The sequence below is a fragment of the Lycium barbarum genome, chromosome 11 (assembly GCF_019175385.1).
Source record: "Lycium barbarum isolate Lr01 chromosome 11, ASM1917538v2, whole genome shotgun sequence".
NCBI lineage: Eukaryota > Viridiplantae > Streptophyta > Magnoliopsida > Solanales > Solanaceae > Lycium > Lycium barbarum.
Genome location: NC_083347.1, coordinates 23,433,020 through 23,448,274, shown reverse-complemented (window position 1 = coordinate 23,448,274; position 15,255 = coordinate 23,433,020). Strand labels below are relative to the sequence as shown.

The 15,255-nt window shown below is 35.8% G+C and overlaps 1 protein-coding gene across 1 annotated transcript; it reads right to left on the bottom strand.

Moving 5' to 3' along the window:
• Positions 1–388: 388 nt before the first annotated feature.
• LOC132618494 (ribonuclease 3-like protein 3) lies at positions 389–2,501 on the bottom strand. Its single transcript, XM_060333530.1, has 4 exons — positions 2,108–2,501; positions 1,528–1,709; positions 880–1,026; positions 389–778 (listed from the first exon to the last, which is right to left on the bottom strand). The coding sequence occupies exons 1-4, from the start codon at positions 2,370–2,372 to the stop codon at positions 500–502; spliced, it is 873 nt and encodes a 290-aa protein (XP_060189513.1). The 5' UTR covers positions 2,373–2,501; the 3' UTR covers positions 389–499.
• Between the last annotated feature and the right edge of the window lie 12,754 nt (positions 2,502–15,255).

The following is a 15,255-nucleotide window of genomic DNA, read 5'->3' as shown; positions in this document are numbered from 1 at the left end:
ACCATAAGATAGTCATTTGAGTAATTTTACCAATAAGATTATGGTTGTGGCTTAAAAAGAATTTGGGTGGGTCGGGTGTATCGTCGGACTTTTTAATAATCTGAGATTAAATTGGGCTGATTTAATTAAATGACGTGGAGCTCTAATTGAAGGCCACGTCATATCTAGTATTGCAAAACCGGCGTTAATGAAAAATAGCATGGATGAATCATTTTGATAACGATGATGGCATAAATGAGCCAAACTATTGACGAGTGGCATAAATGAGTCATTTTCGATAGTTCGATGACATACTTAAGCCTTTTCCTTAATCAATACTATCCTAAGCTTGTTCCATCAATTGTCACTCTTGATGACCAAGTAAGAGAAATGAGAGACACACGCACTCTTTTAACCAGCAAAAATGAGGCATTTCTGATTAATGGACACAACTGATTTCCCATTAGTACAAATAATATGAAATACTAATTTCAGCTTTGCGTTTCATCACAAGGGTAATCTAATCATCAACAACAATGGCTCCAACACTCAAATTTCTGACAACTTGGTAATATGCATTGTGTGCAGCCCTATTTAGTGCAAATATTTTCTTTCCACTAGATTCTCCCTTCCCTACAAATTTTCCATCAACAAAAACTTCAATCTCTCCGGTTTTCTCCCATGTATCAACAAATTCTGCCCTCAGTCCATTCTTTTGACATAACTCGTAAATTTTTGTAACCGGATGAATCTGGAGTTCTACTAGAGTGATTAGAGGCTGCAACAAATCTTTTACCACCTGTCATCAAAATATACATAGTATTTCATCAAAATATACATAGTATTACCTCCAAGGATGTAATAAATAAATATTGTATAAATTTGAAAATTATACCATACCTGCCAAGTTGTATCCATGCAGAAATTGGAGTCAATATAGATGGCACCAATCAAAGATTCAACTATATCTGCAAGAACTTTAGGAGGATCAATGAGACCTGCTGAATGTAATGGGTACTCCAGCATTGCATCCCTGAATTCTTCTACCTGTGAAACACAACAAGCTAGTAGGCAAAACTGATACTCCACCCATTCTAATTTATATTATGTATTCTGATTGAGTATAGAGTTTAAGAAAGAAAAATAGATTTTTGAAAATTATGATCTAAACAGAATCATAGATATTTATGTTTTATCATCTCACTAAATGTAAAAGAAGAAGTTCAAGTGAAAATATTTTCAAATACTTATATGGTCTCTTTGACAGTCAACAGTTCTATTTTTTACCAAAGTCATCATTCGACTCTCTATTAGGTTAGGAAAATGTCGCGTTCAATCGCTATGATTCAAAGTTGTACGTGCAAGAAATTTCTATACACTAACCAATGAATAATTTCATGTACTTTTTTTTTTTTTCAAATTTACCTACCTCTTTAGTAGAATATCGTAAACATAAAACAAATTAAAAAGATGTATAAATGAAATGAGTTTCTTATGGACTTAAATTAAAGGATATATATTGAATTGATTTTGTTGTTATAGACTTACTTGTCTTTTAAGTAAAGGCTTCTTGTGACGTAAATAGTGATGCAAATTGTATTTGATGGCGACTCTAGCAAGTTTCTCCGTATCTACATTGGCTGCTCTCAACCTTGTGAGTTTTCCGGGAGGTAGATAAGGATAATCAAAATAATGCTCCTTTGCTATTAACAGATTCAAAACAGAGTCACCTACAACGGATATTAGTTCATGATTTAAAGTCAGTATTCACAACGAATATAGACACACACATGTGGTCCCTACGCGTATTTGACTCGGCACTAAATTTAAAAAGAAAAGAAAGACTTTCGAAAAATTTAATCTAAAACAAATTATAGATAGCTACAAATCACATAGCTACAGAAAAAATGATAAGTTTAGAATTAACTTATTTTTTATAGAACATGTTATTATTTTTGAAGATAAAATTGTGCCACATAACATGGGTCAAGAAAAGAGTGTGTGTGTGTGTTTATGTGTGTATAATCGTGCATATCATGTCATGTATATGAAATTCAAGATAAAAAAAAGCAATAGATTCAGTTGAAAGACCAATAGAAAATTAAATTGCTCAAGATCTGCTTCTAACCTATATATTCCAATCTCTCGTATGATACACAATTTGCTTCAAAGGAAGAATGAGTAAAAGCTTGATGTAACAAGTCGCGGTTCTTGAATTTGTATGCTATTATTTCCTCCACTTCCTCCACTAGCCTCTCCCATTGTTTGAGAACATGATTGTCATCATCATCAAGTATTAATTGGTTTCTAATAATTTCTTCTACTAGATGAAGGTTTTGTGATGACGGAGTATAAAGAGAAACACGGTTTTCTTCTACTTTTTTTTCTTTCATGGCTATATATTACCAAGTAAAGTAAGGAGATTGAATGGCGGTCTTCAAGAATGGGTTTATATAGGAGGGATGAGAACACAGGATTTTTTTAGCCATACCTAATAGCAAGAGAGATAAAGAATTCAAGGAGACCAATATATATATATCACTTTCATTAATTAATTAGAGTTATGTCTAGATTTTCGGAGATGAGTTGTAGACGAGCCGGGTCAATCAATTCATATATTGACGATTTTTCATTAAGGTTTTATTTGTTATCTCATGCAATAAATATTATCCAATATTTTTTTTTTTAAAAGTTCAATTAAATATTTAAGGATGAGATGAAAACAATCGGGAGCATACAGTTTGCCTTATTTCTTAAGATTCTATTATCTCTCATTTGTTACGTGTTAAATTTTCTTTCTCCATTTGGTTTTAGATTTTGAGAATATAATTAGAATAATTGATTGTATTACATTTGAAAAGTAGATTAATGATAAATCTGATTGAAGAGTGAACACTACAAAAAAATGGGTAATTTGCAGAGGTTGGAAGTCGCAATTCGCGGAGGTTTTATCCTCCGCTAATTGCTTGAGGAAGCTAAAACCCTGTGAATTGCAACTTTCAACCTCCATAAATGACTCATTTTTTTGTAGTAGATTTTTTTTTTTTTTTTAAATATACAAACTTTTAGAAAAAAAACTATTTAGCTATATCTGATTTATTTAATTTCACGCGGATAAATTTTACTGGTGGGTATATATAGGAGGGATGAGAACACACGATTTTTTTATTTCTTTAATTAGGACTAGATGCCAATGGAGTGTGAAATCAGGACGTTAAGGTTTCCTATTAAATATAGGAATCGGAAAACAGTTCGGTAGTTGATTTAAAAACCTGAAAACTATCGGTACGTAGGAGTTGACTTTGTAATCTTATCTTATACTATTAAAGAAAAATTCTAAAAGAAAATCTTTCCAAAAAGTATTTTTCAAGAATTATCTCACTGTCCAACGCTCAAAAAATATTAGAAACTTTTTTGGATGAACTACGGAGATAATCTAAGTGAAGAAATTAGTCTTTCCTCTTTTAATGAAGTGTTGGTAACCAGAAAATAATTTATTTTTTGTAAAATATTTATTTTTATACCAAACATACCCTGATTATTTTCTTTATTAAGGAATGCTGCTTAGTTTCTTGCTGCTTCTTGCTTTTCCAAGCACAATTAGCAATTATCATGCTTATATATGTTCCTTTAATAAATGCTTAAATTTGCTACCGACAGCATGCTAATTGCCTTTCTATCTTGGGGTATGTAAAATTATTAATTTGATCCATTGAGCAATGAAGCTTTGATTTAATTCCATTGATACTTGTTTTACTATTTTGCTCACAAAATATACTGAGACAACTGCACCAATAGTACTTTCCCAATTCCAATTTATGTGGCACTATCTGATTGATCACATAATTTTATAAGTAAAAAATGGAAGATTTATGGAATTTGTAATCTTATTCTTTGATTTCTGTTACTCCCTCTGGTTCAAAATGCGTCTTTACTTAACCTTTTTCACACCCTTTTAGAAAACACTAACTCCTAGAAAAAAATAAGTATTTGACTAAACTACCCTTTGTTAATGAGACTTTTGCTTAATTATTGGGGACAAATCTGAAAAAAAAATAAAGTTAATTCCTTCTTGATTATATAAATGAAGACTTATTTTGAATTAAAATAAAAAGGCTAAGTGTACACTTATTTTGAACCAGATGGAGTACTATGGGTTAAATGGACACATTTTTTGAAATAGAGGGAGTACTATATGTTATTTCTTGTACATCATTTATCTTATTATTTTGTTGTAGTTACTGTTCATTTCTTCCAGCATCCTTTGTCATGCTTTCTTAATTGGTTGCCATGACCTGTTGATTTCTATATTTCATTTTACGAACTGCTTTGAAATGTTTTTCCTTGAGCCGAGAGACTCTCAGAAACAACTTCTCTACCTCCAATAATACGAGTAAGGTCTGTATACACTTTATCCTCCTCATACCTCATTTGTGGAAATACACTGGGTGTTTTCTTATTGTCGTCATCATTGTTGTTGTTGTTGTTGTTGTTAATTTCATAGTAATCCCTATGTTTCAATATTTGTGGCTTGATTCTGAGTACGAGGGTCAAACTGATGAATAAATGGTATGAATTCAAAAATTGAAGCTTCATGTTATAAAAAATAAAATTTATAATATTTAGAAACTATATAAAAAAATATTATAAATCACAATAATTAACAATTCAGAATATTTGAGAATTATTTGAAAATTCATGGTAAAAGAAATATACTTTGACTCCTAGATAGTAACTAAGACATATAAATTAAAACGAAAGTATAATATTTTAGGAAAAAAATCATAAAACAAATCACGCACAAGTTTCCCCAAAAAGACCAAAACAGAAGAAGGAAAATAAAATGTGGAGAAACAATTGCCTAAGACAAGCAGTGGTGGATCTAGCACACCAGCACGCTGACATCAGATTCATCTGAATCAGTATTTTTAATACAGAGTATGAAACAAAATAATAGTAGATCAGCATCCAACAACAATAACATACCCAGTGAAATCACAAAAAGTGAAGTCTGGGGAGAGTAGAGTGTATGCTAACCTTACCCTTGTCTTGGGAGGTAGACAAACTATTTTCGATAGATCCTCGGCAAAAAAACAAGTAATACGAAGCAGTACGAAAACACAAATAATGGAAGTGAATAAGCAATGGCGAAATACTACAAAAAAATATGATGGAGCAGTATGAAAAAAACAGCTATAAGCCTGTAACTATCACAAATTATAAATTTGAATCCATAATTCTAAAAATATAATAAATTTTAATGCTAAAAATCTTAAAATTTAAATCCATAAGATTTTAATTTTGAATTCGCCTAAAAAAAAAAAAAAACTAGCGGTGCCGGTCCGTTAACGGTTTGAATAGCAAAAACAGAGAAGAGAGTGACAAGAGTGGTCGGCGCTTTTTGAAGCTTAAATCCAAGTGACTTTTTGGCAGAAAGTTCAAAAACCAAAAGTCAAAGCCAAGTCTTGCACTCAAAGCAAAAGCAGTATCTTCTACGTCCAGCCTCATAATGGCTGCCTCCTTCAAAATTATTTTTATACTCCCTCTGATCATTTTACTAGTCCTCTATACTAAATTATGGATGTTTAGTTTTACTTGTTCAGTTTGAAAAATTAAGAGATAATTTATCATTTCATAACTATTTTATCGTTACTGTCAATTATTGGGTTGAAAATATCATTAAATTGTTAGTGGCTGCACAACTTTTAAAGTAAGTTTGATTGATTTAAATCATCAGATTACTTAAAAATAATTAGGGGTGATATAGTAAAATTATCATTCTATTTATGATTTCTTAAAGGGTGTGTCAAGTCAATACAAGACAAGTAAAAAAGAATAAAGTAATTAATAAACACTGAGTGCGAGTAAATTTTGAGTGATTACCATGAAGGGTTTCCTTAAGTTACATATGAGGAATACGTTATTGCTTTTTATTTCCGTATTTCTCTTTTCAAACTGCTTTGAAATGCTTTTAAGCTGAAGATCCGTTGGAAACAACCTCTTTATCTCTACGGGTTAGGGTAAGATATCCTTACCCTATTCAAATCATAGTAAGACACAACATGTGCTTAGTGACTTAAGATGATCATGACACACCAAATGGGGCAGATATAAACTGTAAGTAATTTTATTATTCCTTTTCCCACTTTATACAGTGCAGTTCACTTTTGAAGAGTTAACTTGCTTCATTGTTTTAACCAAAAAATCCATTAATTCGTTTTAATGTTAATAAAAATCGGGAACTAATTATTTATTTAAAAATCGGGAACTAATTATTTATTAGTACTATATATATATATATATATATATATATATATATATATATATATATATATATATGAACTTGCGTGCTATAATAAGATAAATTGACTTGGTCATTGAAAAGGATAAGGATAAGGGATTAAGGGTCCATTGGATTTGTGTTGACTACGTAATGTTTTGACTTGGTCATTAATAATGGATATGGAAATAACTTATTTGACTAATTGACTTCCATGAAGAAAAAAAAGAAATAGTCCCATTCCGTCTCAATTTATGTGATATTTTTTGCTTCATATCAATTTAACTAATCTTTAAAGCTAAATTTGATTAGATTAACTCAATATTTTAAAATTAAACTTTACGTATTCAAAAACTATGCGAAAAGTACTATAAATTGCATTTCTTCCCATTGTTAATATGATTAAAAAAATATACTTTATATTTCCTTCATCACAAAATATTTGCTGTCCTTACTCAAAATATCTGTCACGAAATACTTGTCATTTTACTCTTGTATTAAATACATTAATGGATTCATGTTATGGGTAAACATACCAAAATAAATTAGTTTAGCCTTGTGCTTTTAAATATTTATTGAGGAGAGATCACGAGCTGAAATATTTTAAGAGGATAAAATAGTAAAAATACTACCTTTATATTTTCTTAAAGGACGTATAAATGAAAAACACGACTAGTATGTTGTCAAGTTTACATAATATGATTTCGAAAAATGAAAAATACCATGTAAATTGGAATAGAAGGCGATGGAGGCTATGAGGGAGGTAACATGATGTATGACGGAGATGGTGAGCATCACTATTCTTACAATGAATATGATGGCGATGGTGCTCATGGGCCGAGTGAAGAATACTACTCCGAGGGCAATTGTGAGGCAACACCTTATGAGGCTTATGAAGAAGAAGGAGTAGATAGGTATGATGAAGAGTCTTATGGTGGATATGAGCATGAAGAGTCTCATCCTACACACCATGGACATGAGGGTGAATTGAGGTATACTTCTTCCTCACACTTACGATATGAACCAATTGGTAGGAATATGCAAGAAATGGGAAGTTGTGACGATCATGAGCCTAATGGCTATGCGTTTTGTGGTGATTATGCTTATGAAGACCATGGAGTTGAATCCAGTCCTTATGAGGGATCTTCTAGTAGCTACCCACGTACATCGCCTTATAATACTTCCTATTCCAAGCGAAGCGGTATAAGTATGTGGATTGGGCCCAGTAGGAGTCCGCCTAGAAGGAGAAAAGAGTATACATTTCCTCCTCTAAGAAACACGATGAATCATTACTCTTATCCTAATCTGAGGTTACTGATGTGGCGTGCTTTTACGCCACAATCGATGCTTTTTAACTATAAGTTTTACTTGTTTTTAAGCAAGTCTATGTTATTTTACGTGGTTTTTAGTATGTTTCAGGTAATACGGGGTCTCTAGAGCCAAAGTGTGGAAAACAAACAAACAAATTGCAAAACTGGAAACAACTGGAGGTTCTGGAAATTATTGGCGAAATATTGCTCTGCGCGTTCGCGCATGAATATCACGCGTTCGCGGTCACGCGCGTCCGTGACTCTGCGCGAACGCGCAGTGAACACACGTGTTCGCGCTGAAGTAAGGCGAGTGGAGCTGACGTCAACCACGCGATCGCACAGATACATAGCGCGATCGCGTTGAAGGAATTTCGGGCCAGACCGAACAGAACTCGGATTTTTACGATTTTTGATATTCCAGTTCCTATAAATAGAAAACTAGGGCAAAACATTAGAGATCTTTGGCAGCTTTCACAAGTTGGAGGCTAGGGTTCCTACATAAATGTTCTCTCTTCTATTTAATCCTTGTTGATGGAAATCTCTTGGTGACAATTAAGATTGACACTCTTGTTGTGCTTATTTATTCATTTGCATTATTCTTAATCAAGTAAGTTTTTGCTATTTTAATTATTCTTGTTCTTGAATGTTTTCAATGGATTAGCTAACCCTTGAACTCGCCCACTTACTTTGTTTGAAACTCGGAAGAGGAAGAACAGAGTTGAGATAGAATAATTAACATGAATTTGGGGCGTTAACCCTCATCTAATGGAAATTGACCTAGGAATAGGCAATACCACTTGTAGCCATATTCGGGTGTTCTTAATGCTCCTAATTGCTTGAGGGATCTTCAATTGGGTAGTCTAGTTAATCTTCGGAAGAAGTTAATTTAGAGTCATTATCCGAGGCTAAATAACATAAACTTGCTATTATTTATAATTCGTGAAATAGATTGGATCGTTACTTGAGAAGTAGTTTCCTTTATTCCATTCTTGTTGCCATTGATCAATTTACTTGCTTTCTAGATTAGAATTTATATTTTCATATTTTATCAAAACCTTATCAAAAACCACCATTGATGCGTTCGGGCATAGCTATTGTTAGTGATAATCCTAATCTGCTTAAATCACCTACATATTGTTCTCTGTGGGATTCGACCCCAACCTTGTTGGGTTACTATATTTGACAACATCCACGTTATACCATTAATAGGTGTAATTTGAGCGTATCAAAAATTGGCGCCGCTGCCGGGGACCAATTTGGCGTATTTGGGTTAGTTTAGGATTTAAGCTAACTTGCTTTGGTCCAAACTTTCTTTGCTTTATTTTATCTTTAAAAAAAAAACTGAGCAGTTTGTGCTAAACTGCACAGTTTCTGCAGAATTGTCCAGTTTTTGCAAAACTGTCCAGTTTTTGCAAAACTGTCCAGTTTTTGCTTCTGCAAAACTGTCCAGTTTCTGAAGAACTGTCCAGTTTTTGCAGAACTGTCCAAAAAAAAAATAATGGCATCATATAATGAAAATTGGTTGGATGGTAGTTGTTCATACTTTGATGACCCTTGTCCCTATTGTGGAGGACCCCACTCTTGACAAAATTGTTTAAAGTCTCCCGGGGGAGGATTGTGCGCACAATCTCGAACCCATGAGTGGAGCATATGTGATAGATGTGGTGGTCAAAATGACCATTGGGCTAATTGTGCTTATGTGTCCTTCCCTTCCCCGAACTCCCACTATGACGATTCTACTTTTTGTTGTGACAATGATAGGGAAATGGAAGTGGAAGAAGTTGAGAATGGACAAAATGGAGAGTTCAAGCTAATGATGGAATGCCTACTTGAAGGAGGAAATGAAAAGCAAAAAGCCTTGGAGGAGTACTTGGAAACTAGTCTCCAAAATGGCTTGATGAATGAATACAAAAACCTTCCGTGGGCATTTGAACAAAATCAAGAAGAATTCTCAAATGCTCAATATGAGGAGAGAATGCCCATGTTGGAGGCCAATCGTGAAAAGGAGGAATCAAGAATTGAAAATCCTCCAAACGAATCCATTTTCATTAGAGATGCCAAAGAAGAAAAGAAATTGGAGTCAACCATTGTCTTGAGAAAAATGGTGGAAGTTGACTCTAGTTTGGGGGAAAATGAGAATGTCAAAATCCGAAAAATTTTGCAAATTGGGAGGTTGAAGTCTCACTCCAAGCATTTTTCAACATTGGATTTGTATGGTGATATGGGAATTGAGCCACATACATCCATGTTGGATGGTGAAGAAGAAAGACAAGTGCCTTACATCTTGCAATTCGAAAGAGTAAGAAGGCAAAATGACATTCCTCATTTAAAAGCCAAGAAGTGCAAAATGAAGAAATTAGCGTTTGGCTTGTTCATCTACTTACCACCGCCCCATGAGCGTCATCATGATCTTGATTCAAAGTTGGGGCGCAAATTCATATCTTTCAAATTGAAGGAAAAGTGGTAAAGGTAACCGTCGTGCCGCAACGTTAACTTAAGCGCTTGGTGGGAGGCAACCCATCGTTTTAAAAAATTTAAATCATTTTTGAAATTTGATTTTTTGGAATGGTTTTGCTTATGGTTTTTGACTAATCTGCAAAGTTTCAAAATTTTTGGAGTTGTTTTGAGCAGGTCGGATTTCCGGACAGCCCCAAACCAGTAGCTGCTGAAAATTGCAGAAACTGTCCAGTTTTTGCTTCTGCAAAACTGTCCAGTTTTTGTAAAACTGTCCAATTTCTGCAAAACTGTCCAGTTTCTGAAAAACTGTTTAGTTTTTGCTTCTGCAAAACTATCCTTTATTGTCATTGTGCAGTGAGGACACTGCAATATGTTTAGTTGGGGGTGACATGTGATAGCACGTTATATTTTGGTTATGCTTGATTGTGTGCCCTTGCCGGGCTTGTTTTATGACTGTTGGTGTGGCTGTGGATAAACGTTACAAATGGAACTTGCTCAAATTTCTAAAAATTTCGTTCTTTTGGCATGTTGTAGATTAGGCACTTTTATTATTTTATTTCCGTTCTTAGTTAGGTAGTTTAGGAGTAAAAATGGTGTTGGGATGTGATTTTTTGCCCCTTGGCTAATTTTTGGCTTGCTTGGTACCAACTTATTTAAACCTTGGCATGTGAATTCTTGATTTTTGAAAAAAAAAATGATTGAAGTAAGGTTTCTTGTTGTGACTTTTAGATTCAATTTTTGGCTCTTACTTTCACTAATTAGTCTCTTTAGGCTATGAGTGACTTTTTGAGTTCATTTGTTTCAATTGGTTCTTGGATACATATTTCACTTGAGTTTGCATGTGTCATGTGTAGTGAGGTTTTGTGAGTTCTTTTGCATTACTTGTGGTCTAGAACTTGCCCGGAATGTGTTTCAAGGCGAAATCCTAGACTACACTTGGTTTAAAAAATGATGTTAGGCCTTCCTTGGACCATTTTTGCCTCTTAAATATCCTACCCTTGCATGTTTTCCCTAGTTAACCCCTTTTGAGCCTTTAACCTTTTCTTTGAAAACCATGTTACAAGCTTTACCTTGTTCTTCGTTGATCCATCTTTTGGTACTCTACCTCCTTAAGTGCGTTGAAAGTGCAAACATAGGCTAAAAGCCTAAGTTTGAGGGTGATGGTTGGAAAAGTTGTTATGAGGGAGTTACTTTAAAGGTGAAAAGGTGAAAGAAAACGTCCAAATTTGTTAGACTGGTTTTTGTGCTTATTTTCTGAGTCTGGAAAAATGGGGTCTGAATTACCTCTGCGCGATCGCGCACGAAACTGACGCGAACGCGTTGAAAATAAAAAAAAAATGAAAAAATTTACTCTGCGCGAACGCGCCGTATGGACACGCGAACGCGCAGACGCGCGTTTTTCAGGTACAAAATAGAAGACCAGGGGGATATAAACCCCCATTTTCCTCCCATTTCCCTAAATTCTCTCTCAAACCCAACTTCAAATTTTTTGAAAAATTCTTCAACTTGCAACCACAAGGTATGTGATTCTTTCATTGTCTTGTTCCTAGGGTTGTTTTTATCATCTTTCCATGTTAGAAATTGTGAAAGAGAAAAAAAAATTCTTCCACTTGTTTAAGCATGAAAATGTGATGAAATTGTTGAATTTCTTGTCATGTAAATTGTTGTTTGTTGTGAGTGATGTGAGTTGAGAGTTGGGTGTTGATATGAAAAGAAAAAAATGGGGCAAATTACGTGCTTAAAATTATTGAATCAAATCCCCTAAAATCATGCCCATAACCTGTTTGTGAAAATGTTTCTGAGAATCTAAAACGACTCAGCGCGATCGCGCCGATAACAGACGCAAACGCGCTGAATAATGGCCAAAAATTGCGCGAACGCGACATTTTGTAGCGCGATCGCGGTGAAGAAAATGCTCGAAATGGCGCAGTCGCGCCAGTTTGTTGCGCGATCGCGCTGAAGGAAAATAAGCAGTGCGCAAACAGAATGCTCGCACAGAGCTGCTCAAAACTTGGGTGGCCAATTTCCTTAACCTAATTGCCTCATTATACATCATTGTAGGTGTTCATATGCATTGTGTTTGTTTTGTAGGTACTTAAACTTAAAAAATGGCTTCATCATCCAATGCTGCCCAAGTGCCCTTGATTGAATACTATGACACCACCACCTTCCAGTCAGCAAAATGTTCGAAGCTATATGATAGACTGCTGGGAAAGAGCTTCATCGAAGAGAGGGGCATTGTAACAGAAAACTTGGAGGAAACGATGTCCGAGTTCTATGGAAGGTTGGTAACAAGCGGCTGGATACGCTTTGCGGATGAACCAATCAGGGAAAATCATACCCTTGTGCGGGAATTCTATGCCAATGCTGCAGAGGTAGACATTACACATAGGGCAATTGTCAAAGTCAGAGGTGTGGATGTCCTGTGCAATGCCTCTAGAATCAATGCCTACTACAATCTGCCGGATGGTGACAACAGTGAGATGGCCCAGATGTACGAACAAATGCGGCAACAATGGTTTGTGACCCACCTCCACGGTGGGGAGCAACCAAAGTGGCTGACCACAATGCAGAGAAAGATTGACTCCGCAGAGTTCACTGCTGAGGCCAAAACTTGGCTTGATATTGTCACATCTAGGGTGCTGCCTTCCAAACATGATTCAGAGGTGCCCATTGAGAGGGCTAAATTAATTTGTGCTGTGATGGAAGGGTTACCTGTCGACGTGGGGAGGCTCATTATGCAGGAAATACGGGAGGTGGTGCTTGAACAGACTAAGAGTCTATTCTTCCCGTCATTGATCACTTACTTGTGCTCCACTGATGGAGTGCCCACAAGGCCAGGTGACAAAGAAAAGGGGCCTGGTGGACCGATTCATCCTTTGAAAAAGAGAGGGCCTGGTAATGTGCAGAAGAAAAGGAGGATTGATGTAGCAGCCCCGTCATTTGGGCAGTTTACATCTACTGAATCAGATTCCACTGGTGGGGCATCTGCTCCTCCTATGGCTATACCAATCCTACCACCACTACAAGAAGTAGCCAGGCCTTTCCAATATATCTCCACCCAGGTCCATGGGGTGGACAATCGGATTCAGCAGCTAGTGGCTAGTCTCCCTTCGGGCCCACATGGAGAAGGCACATCTACAGCTCCCTCTAGTCCTAGTGGTCCGACATTAGCAGGTGTGGTGGAGGACATGAAACATATAAAAGAAAAGCAGGGAAAGATAGAGAGGAGGCAGAAAACGGCAAGAGAGCACGCCAAGAAGCAAAGCAAATTTCTGAACAAGATGATGAGTATTCTGAGGAGTGTATGCGGAGCACAGCATGAAGAGGAGGAAAATGAGGAAGATTTTGTCCTGCCAGAGCCCAGCAGCTCCAGTTCCGAGGGTGAGCAGAGATAACCATAGCACTCAGTGCTAGGAGGCATGTTTAAAAAAAAAAAAATCTATGTTGATGTCATGCAGTGAGGACACTGCAAGTTTTTTAGCTGGGGGTAGGAACCTCCTCGGCTTTTCTTTGCCAGAGTTCTTTTCCTGAGGGGGGTTTTATTTTGTTGAAACTGGCATGTTTAGGATGTTGCTTAGGCTGAGTAGAGTAATTTTGGCTTATTTGGTACTACTTGGTAACTAATGGCATATATTGTGGTTTGTTTTGTTTGTTGGAAATTTTGGACCCCTCGAAATTTTGAAAAATGCATACTTAGAACAGGATTGATTAACATGATTGATTCTTTATATGACATTATTATTATTGGGGTATTGTATGTGATAAATGACTACTTAGGAGGTCACAAGTGCAAAAATAATTGTCCTTATGCCAATGTGTATGTGAGCTGTTAGTTTGATTCTGTTTATGCATGTATAATCTAGAACTTGCCCGGTTGGTCTTGTATGAAATCCGAAAGTTAGTTTGGTTGTGAGATGATCTTAGGCTTTCTTTGTTGAAATAGTCACTTTGCCTAAATAAGCCTTACCAAAAATGTTAAATACCCCTAGTTTCCCTTTTGAGCCTTTTTGACCTTTTTCTTGGCTAGCCAATTATGAAATCTTACCCTTTGTGCAATTAATCCATCTTCGCACCCGTTCCCTCCTTGATGCTACTAGTTAGATGAGGCAAAATGCCTAAGTTGGGGGTGAATTAAATGTGGAGTACATGTTAAAAACATAAGTTGGGGGTGGTGGAGTTTGCTAGTGGAGATTCGATGTGGTAGTTGCGTATATATATATATACATAAAAAATAAAATAAAAATAAAATCAGAAAATTGTAACGCAAAAAGAATTGTAAGTTGGTTAGAAGTAAAACCACATCGAGGTCGAAAACTGAAAGAAAATAAAGGGGTGGAAAGAGAAGAGGCGAATTAAGGTGACAAGATGTTGTAGTGTTCAAGGAGGGTGAGTCACTAGTATCCAAAAAGTATCCGACCCGTCCCTAAACCTACATTACAAGCCGAAACAAGTCCTAATGTGATCACAACCGAACGATCTTAGGATGAGAACATAGAAAATAAGGGCAAGCCTATGGTATTTGCATGTGTAAATATGAATTTCTTTGTGAGTGTGAGTGTTTTACTCTTCTCTTTCGTCTTCGTCCCATTCTCGTCGTATATATGTGTGTTGGGACATTCTTTGGTCTATGTGAGGGCATAAGGATGAGAATTGAACAAAATAAAGTGACCGCCTAAAGTAGCGTTTGTGTGCACCATAATATGTTCGATAATGTAATGTCATTCATTGAAGCTTCATTGTTAGTCGTAGTGTTCTTGAGTTGTGTATATTGCTTTAAAACAGAAATTGGGGTGGTCCTTGGAAGAAAAACATGCATGCCGGTAGTTCAGAGTCAAAACCAATGTAGACATTGTTATTATATAATATCTAGGTGTTAGATTGAGTCGTGGTTTTGTATGGCTTGCTTGAGGAAAGCAAATACTTTAAGTTGGGGGTGTTGATGTGGCGTGATTTTACGCCACAATCGATGCTTTTTAACTATAAGTTTTACTTGTTTTTAAGCAAGTCTATGTTATTTTACGTGGTTTTTAGTATGTTTCAGGTAATACGGGGTCTCTAGAGCCAAAGTGTGGAAAACAAGCAAAAAAACTGCAAAACTGGAAACAACTGGAGGTTCTGGAAATTATTGGCGAAATATTGCTCTGCGCGTTCGCGCATGAATATCACGCGTTCGCGGTCACGCGCGTCCGTGACTCTGCGCGAACGCGCAGTGAACACACGTGTTCG